Below are 9,731 nucleotides of genomic sequence, written 5' to 3'. Positions count from 1 at the left end.
TAGAGTCTTGTCCTTCCTTTGTCCGTCAGTGAAATAGCGGTGGATGGATAATTGTACGTTGTTTGCATATTGTAGCATTTTTTTCACGGCCTTCTCTTCTGCATGAATGGAATCCTTTTCTTGCAAAGAATGCTAACGTTACTTTGTTCTTCTTACCTCAGCCAGGGCCGGCTCTAGGGGGCATGTGCAAGCTGTGCAACTGCACAGGGGCACCAAACTTCAGGGGCCACCGCACCAATAGATATCCTTAATTTAATAATACTCTAAGGATGTATACATATTTGCGTTGCGGCCCCTGGCATGGATTTGTTGCCTCCGGCTCTGTTCCACTGTAGCAGTGTGATTTGCAATGATGTCTATGTTTCACATCACTCAATGTTTTTATCTTTGTTTATTATTTTAATTTTTACATCAACCACAGAACCCAGGGGCAAGCAGAATACAGGGACCGAGTCGGCGGGTGAACCACCAGTTACACAGAGCTCCTCTACTGAGGATCCTGCTGCTGTCCCCAGTAAGTCCAACAGTGCTTGTTTTTTCCTCTGTAATGTGTCTGCAGTGCTTTGTCAATTGACAGCAACCAAGTAGGCATCCAGAATGATGTTTGTCTAGTATTTTTGTAAACGTTAGTATACCACTACTAGTCTTGTGGGTATTCTTCTATCTCCTATGGAGTTATATACATATTACACAACTATGTAACTATGCACACGAAAATTGGATGTTGTTGGTACTGATAGGCAGGTTGGACCTTACTTACACCTCAGTCACAGAACTCTGAGGAACGCACAATTCACTGAACGTCAGCCTATATGGCCTGAGTCATTGGTCTATTGTTCAAATCACACTCCTGAACCCCAATACCAAGATGCCGAATGCTTTTAGGACACAAACCGTTACCTAAGAAACCCCCTTTTGCTCACTCACTCGTGTGAGTCTCTAAGACAACAGACACTGAAAATAAACTTCAGAGTCAAAGTGGTCATTCAAAAGCTTTATTTTGTTAGAAGTAAGTAAGTAACATCAATGTTTTTAAGTTGTTCCGTCCAATACGTTGAAGGGCCCACCAGAAAAAATCCAGAGTTAAAACAGGCATAATAAAGTAATCAACATTTGTACAGCTACTAGTGCACAATAGGGAAATGTGGCAACTATCGGAGACCTCTCACCAACGTATACTGGTCAGATATTCCTCTTTTTTTGTAAGCTATGGAAATGTCCGCTTCGTAGAAGGCAATCTTCTCACCTGCCGAAAAATAATGACAAAAGTGGTGCACGTTAGACAGTATTAAATACATTTATGCCAGTTTTATGCAGCCATGCTAAAAAGAAGTTGTAACCTGTAAGCAAACTCTATCCCACAATCCACATAGAAAACTTAAATACGGGCCCTTTTACTTTCCCACCTCTTCAGGTGTATGCATTGAACAATGATGTGTTGCCCCAGAGCGTCTTCTCGTACTGCGCAACAAGCTGCGAGTTAACACATGCGCAAAACTGGATACATTGATGTACAAAGGTTACATAGTTCACTTCCAATTTCCAAGGACTAGAGTAGCAGGACAGATGAGATGAGCTTGGGTACCATACCATAACAATGAATGCTAATAATATGTGTAGTGACTCTGCTGTACTATGCAATGTGGACTCATACTGATTACGTACGTTGGACTTCACTGTTTTGAAGAACTCCATTCTTGGTGAACAAGTACAAAGGGGGCTGTGCATCCATCTAAAAAGGTGTACTTATTTTTATAGGTGCAGAACCCTTACCATCGACCAGTGCCGACGGGGACAGCGGCGCAGCTTCAGCGATCCCGGCGGGGACAGGAGGAACAGAGGCACCTACACCAGCAGCAGTGGGGGGGGAGCCAACAGCGGCGGGCGATGGTAAGTTACATTCAATAGTGATCTGCATTACTTGGTGGGAGGGGAAAACTTTCTCACTGTACTCTACTGGAAAATATATGATGTTACCTTTACTTGTCATTAGCATGCTAAGCATTACCACTACAGTAATGCAAGTGCCTGATAGCAGTCGGATGCATGGGTTGTTGTTAAAGCATGTAAAGGGGAAAACACAGCTGCCAGCGTGGTTGGGAGACACACCCAATACCGGTGGTTAGTGGATAGTCTCAGCAGCAGCGGTGTTTTGGGCAAACCCAAAGGCAAGGGAAGGAGGGGACGACTGGGTGCATGGGTCGTTGCTGGTGAAACACAAACCAAATAAGGTTTGTTGCGCGGTATAAAGTATTATAGTCTTTACTAGACATGTGCTACTAGCTGCCCCCTGTTAATTAATGTTACTTTGAGAGTGTTCCCGCCTTCCCGGAACAAAAGGAGATATGAAAAAGACAGGTGTTCGTTCTAATGTGTGTGACCGTTGAAGTACACCCATGCTAATAGGGCAGGCATAATGCCGTGACAAAAAGTCCGAAAAATTAATAGAGGCTGTAGAATGTTCAAGATAGACGCAACACAATTTCTGGTACTCAGCTTGCTTGCTAGTGCTACTGTGCCGCCCACTATGTGTTGAATCAATGTTGTGTTCTTGATTTGCGGGGAGTTTGGATTAACAATTCTGTTTCTTTCTTTATAGTTACTCCTTCCCAAAAACCAACAAGGAAGGAGTTGGCAGTCCGGGCCCGGCAGCGGAAACTGCAGGCAATTGTAGAGGCCTACCGCCGGCTGGTGGATCAGGCCGAGGAGGAGGAGGAGGAGGCGGCGGCAGCAGCTGCTGCCTCTTCCAATGCCCCGGGCCCCAAGCCTGCAGGACTACGTCGCCGTGGTCAGGCAGCCGCCCGCCGCCGCATTGTTACATCTTCGGCGGCCCCCCCCACAACAACAACAACAACAACATGCATGCAAGTGTAGGTGCCGTGATTTCAAAGCAAAGATTCTCCGCCGGGTAGCGAAGTTGGAGGAGGAGCGGAAGAAGCAGGAGGACGGTCTAGAGGAGCGTGTGAAGATACTGGTGGACAAACACCTGAAAGCCCGCCGGCTTTGAAATGGACCCTGTTTTTTGCCCCTTTTTTAATCCTTTTGTTGGTGGGTGGGATGTGGGAGTTGGGGTGTACATTTGGGTTGAAATTTGGTTGGGGTTAGGGGAGGGTAGGGACAGCTCTGGGTCAGGGGGTTACATTTGTTATATATTTTATTTTTCTATTATCATTATGAAAATATAAAAATAAAACAAAGATATTTTCACAAGAAAACATTTGAAGTTCATTTGTGTTTGTTGGGGGGGGGAGGGGGGACTGTTTCACCAAATAATGTACGTTGTGCAACATGAACATGAACTACGAACGATAAATTAAGTACTGACTGCACCTGTAGTAGTAGGGTCACAAGTGCATAAATAATTTATATTATTAAATAACATGGGAAAATTGCCCATCACGTGAGTCTGAAGTTACTACTAGTATACTTTAATTCCATGCACATTTGCTCAGAGTCGGCTAAACAATCCTATGCAATGCATTGCATCATTCCTTTAATATACCTGTCCTAGTTGTCAGGGAAGAGGAGCTCGTCCTCAAACTCTGTGCGTTCAGACAGAAGTAGGTCATGTAACCCAGTAGTGAGGACGTCTTCTTCACACTCGCTTTCTTCATCCGGCGGTGATTCACGTACTTGATAGTCTGGTGGTATGAAGCGTTGATTCATTTTTATCATTGTCAGCCGCTCCACGCTTTTGGGGGAGAGACTAGTCCTTTTCGATGTGACAATGGCACCAGCAGCACTGAAAACCCGCTCAGAGGAGACACTGGCTACAGGACAAGCCAGATACTTTATCGCCAGCCTGCTCAGCACTGGCCACTGTCTCCTTCTTTCATACCAATAGACCAATGGGCTTTGCTCCATGAACACCTCTGTTGTGTCATCCAGATAGGCCTGAACCATCCGCTCAATGTTCATTGGTGCTCGGCTTTGCTGGTCCTCTTTTCCCTTTGCAACAGCAACGGACTTACCCATCCCTTTCTGTAGAAAAAAAGCAGTTATGCTTTTGGTTGGGTCTGCTGAATCAGATCGTGTAGGTGCTGCTTTTGGTACTGTTGGTGCCTGCTGGAAAGCAGACGCACTGCTCTCACGCTGTGAAGAACTTGCGTCAGGAGTACTTGGACTGGCCTGGGCTGGCAGTGGCAGGCCTTTAAGTAACAGCCGTTCAGTTTCTAACTCATTAGCTTCCGCAGCTATGGAAGTTTTGTACTTGTCAACATCCTCATCTGAAAATGGAATTACTTCGTTACTGCTGACAAATAATTTGTACCGTGGATCCAAGATTGTTGCAGTTATGTAATGTTCACCTGACACAATATTGTTGAGCCTTACATTTTCACACAAGCGGTTGACTAAGCCCTTGGCTAAGGTATATGCATCAACTTTTTGTTCGTCACCTTCGTATGTTTCACAGACCTCCTTCACCTGTTGCTCAAGCATGTACAACAATGGGATGGCTTGGCCCATAGTACAGTCCTCCCTGCTAACTGCACGTGTGAAGACCTCAAAGGGTTGGAGCATCTCTGTGATGCATTTAATGAGGTCCCACTGCCACATCTCAATGGTCAGGGCTTTAAGATTAACAGTAGGATCCCCTAATCTTCTTGACATGACATAAGCATTCAGTGGGATGTACTGCTCAAAGAGACGCTCAAGCATGAAATAAGTTGAGTTCCAACGTGTTGGGACCTCCTGTATCAGTGCTTTGACTGGCAACCTATGCTCTTGCTGAATGACCCGTAGCAGCTTCCGTCCTTTGAAAGAATGGTTAAAGTGCGTGCATATTCTTCTGCAGATGGCCATTATGTTGCTGACTTTGGCTTCATTTTTCAGAAAGTCTTGCACGACTAAGTTTATGCAGTGTGCCAAACAGGGTACCCTGAAATAATGTCCTTCTCTCATTGCCTTCACTACATTACTGCCATTGTCGGTGGAAACAAAACCAATCTTAAGGCCTCTTGGTTTCAGCCATTCAAAGACCTTGTCATTAAAGTCAGACAAAATGTTTTCAGCAGTATGACTTTTGTCCATACCAAACATGGCTATAGTTGCATGTCTGCGCGTATCATTAAAAATTCCAGCAACGTCACGGAGGCCTGAAGTTAACTTGTCTTTAACACCTGCAAAAGAGATCCAGTGTGCGGTGATGCACATGAAATCTGTAGCATCGCAACTGCTCCACATGTCTGTTGTCAGGTGGATACAATGGACAACACTCTGTTGTAAGGCTTTCCCAATCAATTCCAGCACATCGTGGTGTAGTGCTGGAACAGCCACTCGGGCAAAATAGTAGCGACTGGGAACGTTCCATTTTGGGCAGAGGGTTGCCACTAATTCCAGAAATCCAACAGCCTCAACAAATGAAAATGGGAGAAGGTCCAGTGCTAACATTTTCGCAAGTTTGGCATTGTATAAACGTGCTACTGGGTGGTTCCGCTCGTACTTTCCCTCCTGCCTTAACATGCTAGGAATGGTAAGCTGCTTTGCATGTCTTTGAGTTGTGCTAGACGGACCACCTTGCATCGCAGACTTTGCACTCCTTGGTGTTTCCAGCTGACTCTGGTGCCACTGAGAAGTTGCAGATGCGGAGGATGTGGTCTTTACCACTCCAGTACTGGCGACAGGGGTCGATTGTGTACCACTCCTAGATAGAAGGTCATCGTCTCCCTCTTCTTCTACCTCCTGATCAACCATGAGTGGACCTTGTACCACTGTATCCCCACCAACACGAGTGCTAACATTTTTTAAGCTTGCAAGGTGGTTCTCCCACCTGATCACGTGTGTTTTTTTCAAATGGGTCGTTTGGCCTCCAGTCCCATAGTTTGTACCAAGCTTACCACGACTAACATTGGCATGACAAATGGTGCATACAGCAATGTTCTCCTGAACTGGGTGAACCGTAAAGAAGTCCCACACTGGGGAGGTAAACTTTTGTCTCCTGCCATAGGAAGAGGAGGACCCACTGCCAATGCCGGATGGACTGGAGGATTGTGGAATTTCACTATGGGACAGCTCAGTCCTAGTACTGCCACTACCTCCTTCTGTTGAAGTGGCGCTTCTGCTGGATGTCGGATGCTGCCGGGCCTTCGCTGTTGAAAAAATTGGAGCTGGTGTTACTGTGGGTGTTGAGTGTGTAGGAGTTATGCGTGGTACCTGCTCATCAGTCATTGCAGCATTTCTGGATAGGGTGAAAATGTTTGTCTCTACATCCTCTGCACCAGGAATAACGCTTGTGATGATGACAGTGTCAGACCCGTCTTTATCACCAGCAGTATCCTGCTCACCTACATCGACCTCCATAAGTTCAAGCCTGCCTGGAAACTTCCTTTTTCCTAGCATGGTCTTCTTGGGATGTCTCTCCTTTGAATGCGCAGATAGTTGTGGCTGCCAATCCGTATCAAGGTCATCGGAAGGGATGCTTTGCGAAGAACTCGATGCACTAACCCTCCTTTCCCTTGGTGAATTCAAAAGAAATAGATCACCTACAGAAGTGGCTTCCTCTTCTTCTTGCTCGGAAGGAGGCTCTACTTCCTGAACTGCCCCGACTTCGGGAGGAACAACTACTACTATTTGGTGCGGAGATGGTGGTTGTTGTTCTTGAGGAAGTACTATTGCGGGCTGGGGTTTTTCAACAACAACTGTTGCGGGCGGTGGTTGTGGTTGTTCAACAACTGTTGCGGGAAGTGGTTGTGGTTGTGGGTGAACAACTCCTATTGCGGGCGGTGGTTGTGGTTGTTGAACATCTACTGCTGGCGGTGGTTGTTGAGCACTTCCATCTTGCGTGGATTGTGTACTACTTTGAGACAGCGATAAGTTTAGTTCTGGCTCAGTATCACTGCTCGCAAGCAGAAGGCTGGCTACCTCTTCGACCCTCATCATGTGCTTGGCCCTGGGATGCTGGCTTGCCCCCACTAATGCAGATGTGCTGGTCCCAGCTTGCACCCCAGACCCCGCTGCTGCAGGCGTACCTTTTGGGGTGCCAAAAAAGGTTTTGGGGTCCATACCAGACTTAAGTGACACTTCCTTCTGCTGTTCCTTCTTCGCAGCAACTTTCTTTGTGGTGGAGGACCTGGTAGCTTTCTTAGGGCCCATCTTCTTCTGATGTCAGTCAGCTCACAGCAGCACAAATTGCAGAGATGTCTGGTCAGATGAGTCACACACCACACGTGGCGTACAACTGAAGGACGTCCGTCTGGCAGTAGAACGAGCGATGGATGAAAAAACAACCAGCACCTCCTCAGTCTTTTTTGTGCACCTACAAGTAAAGAAGGCAGAACAACATCAGTCAAACAAGCAGTAAGGCAACATGAACAATTGAAAGACACACAGGTCAATGTATAAAAGACAAAACAGAAGACTAATAATACCAGTCCAGCAGCACCACAGCTCAAAGGCCACATGAAGTCCAGAAAGAACCAATAAAGTCAAGCAGGCCTATAGATACCAATATGGACAGAAAAACGAGGATGCCTGCTGCACATGACAGGTTAATGTGCAAGGAATAAATAGCCCATGGCTAAGACAGAGGTTGTAAACATAACACCGCAAAAACACACACAAAGAAACCCCTGCCCAGGCTCCCAAAACAACAACCAAATGACAAATTCTGTTTTTTTGGGTGCACAAGAAAGACCTGCAACATTTTTGAGAAACTTTTATGCAACTCGGGACATATTGTCCGCGAGAATGCTAAATCGGCATGTTCGGCAGCGCGAACGGAATAAAAAGTCGTGTTCGCGTTCTCGAGCAAGTACATTGAGTGCGCGAACACGACAAAAAATGTAAGTTCACGTGCTCACATGGTGCGAAGTTACCAAAACTACCCAAGCTGTATTCCTAGGGTTACCTAATGGCAGAAATTGACAGAGTATTTAAAGTTTAAACACACCCAAAACCAGAAATACCCCACACATAAAAATAAGATTTTCTATATCAATCCAAGACATCCATGATGTTCACATTAAGGGTACACCACAAAAACAGTTGATTAACTTTCATGACCCTACTATGAGTAGTACCTATGGCCTACTGCCAGAGTAGGCCACAAGGTTGGAGGCCTATGCCTATGGCAAAAGCACAAAGGAAGGACACACAAAATGGCCGCCGACATAGGGCCTGGCCACCAACAACAACATGGCAAAATCACAAAGGATGTATACACAAAATGGCCTCCACCACATGGCCTGGCCACCAACAACAACATGGCAAAATAAATCACAAAGGAAGCATACACAAAAAGATCACCACCATAGGGCCTGGCCACCAACAACAACATGGACAACTTTACAAAATGGCCTCCACCACATGGCCTGGCCACCAACAACAACATGGCAAAATATATCACAAAGGAAGCATACACAAAATGGCCGCCACCACATGGCCTGGCCACCAACAACAACATGGCAAAATCACAAAGGATGTATACACAAAATGGCCTCCACCACATGGCCTGGCCACCAACAACAACATGGCAAAATAAATCACAAAGGAAGCATACACAAAAAGATCACCACCATAGGGCCTGGCCACCAACAACAACATGGACAACTTTACAAAATGGCCTCCACCACATGGCCTGGCCACCAACAACAACATGGCAAAATAAATCACAAAGGAAGCATACACAAAATGGCCGCCACCACATGGCCTGGCCGCCAACAACAACATGACAAGAAAGAGAAGACAGACAATAATGCCTATGGCAAAGGGACAATGCTTTGCTTCAGAAAATGGACACACCACACCACCGCCCAAATTGGTCACCCCACCCCAAAAAAAAAAATAACAGAGGAGAGAAAATGGAAGTGGTCCATGCTCCAAAAAGAGAAAACTACTACCAAAATGAGAACATAACATAAATGAGGACTTTTTAGGTGCACAAGAAAGACCTGCAACATTTTTGAGAAACTTTTATGCAACTCGGGACATATTGTCCGCGAGAATGCTAAATCGGCATGTTCGGCAGCGCGAACGGAATAAAAAGTCGTGTTCGCGTTCCCGAGCAAGTACATTGAGTGCGCGAACACGACAAAAAATGTAAGTTCACGTGCTCACATGGTGCGAAGTTACCAAAACTACCCAAGCTGTATTCCTAGGGTTACCTAATGGCAGAAATTGACAGAGTATTTAAAGTTTAAACACACCCAAAACCAGAAATACCCCACACATAAAAATAAGATTTTCTATATCAATCCAAGCCATCCATGATTTTCACATTAAGGGTACACCACAAAAACAGTTGATTAACTTTCATGAGCCTATGAGTAGTACCTATGGCCTACTGCCAGAGTAGGCCACAAGGTTGGAGGCCTATGGCAAGAGCAAGTGGCTGGAAACATTAAATGGCCGCCAACACATGGCCAGGCCAACCACAGAAAGTTAATACAATGAACTCATGCATGCCTACACACTAACTACATGGGGTAATAGGGTCAGATATTGGCTTAAAAATTAGAAACATTTTAAATTCCACAAAATGCAATGTTAGAAAAAAATTACAATTTGGGACCTCATGAAAGTACAGGCCTCCATCAATAATTTAATTCCAGGATTGAATACTGTTGTTAAAAAAAAAATCAAATCAAACAAGCACAAGTCTACATCACTCATACATTACACAAACTTACTTGAAAAAGAGAATTCCAATTCAAAAAGTCCTCATTAAATCCAAGGTAAATCAGTAATGCAGCCAACACAGACAGAAAGTGATCCTTCCAGCTCAAAATCCAAAG

At 45.3% G+C, this 9,731-nt stretch overlaps 1 protein-coding gene across 1 annotated transcript; it reads right to left on the bottom strand.

The window, feature by feature from the left end:
• Positions 1 to 987: 987 nt before the first annotated feature.
• Positions 988 to 6,403, bottom strand: LOC144782157 (zinc finger BED domain-containing protein 6-like). The gene is made up of 2 exons (XM_078661334.1): positions 3,503 to 6,403; positions 988 to 1,246 (listed from the first exon to the last, which is right to left on the bottom strand). The coding sequence occupies exon 1, from the start codon at positions 6,337 to 6,339 to the stop codon at positions 3,508 to 3,510; it is 2,832 nt and encodes a 943-aa protein (XP_078517460.1). The 5' UTR covers positions 6,340 to 6,403; the 3' UTR covers positions 988 to 1,246; positions 3,503 to 3,507.
• Between the last annotated feature and the right edge of the window lie 3,328 nt (positions 6,404 to 9,731).

Source organism: Lissotriton helveticus, chromosome 9, assembly GCF_964261635.1.
Source record: "Lissotriton helveticus chromosome 9, aLisHel1.1, whole genome shotgun sequence".
Taxonomy (NCBI): Eukaryota; Metazoa; Chordata; class Amphibia; order Caudata; family Salamandridae; genus Lissotriton; species Lissotriton helveticus.
The sequence above is the reverse complement of the archived record's forward strand: the minus strand, read 5'-3'. Positions and strand labels throughout refer to the sequence as shown.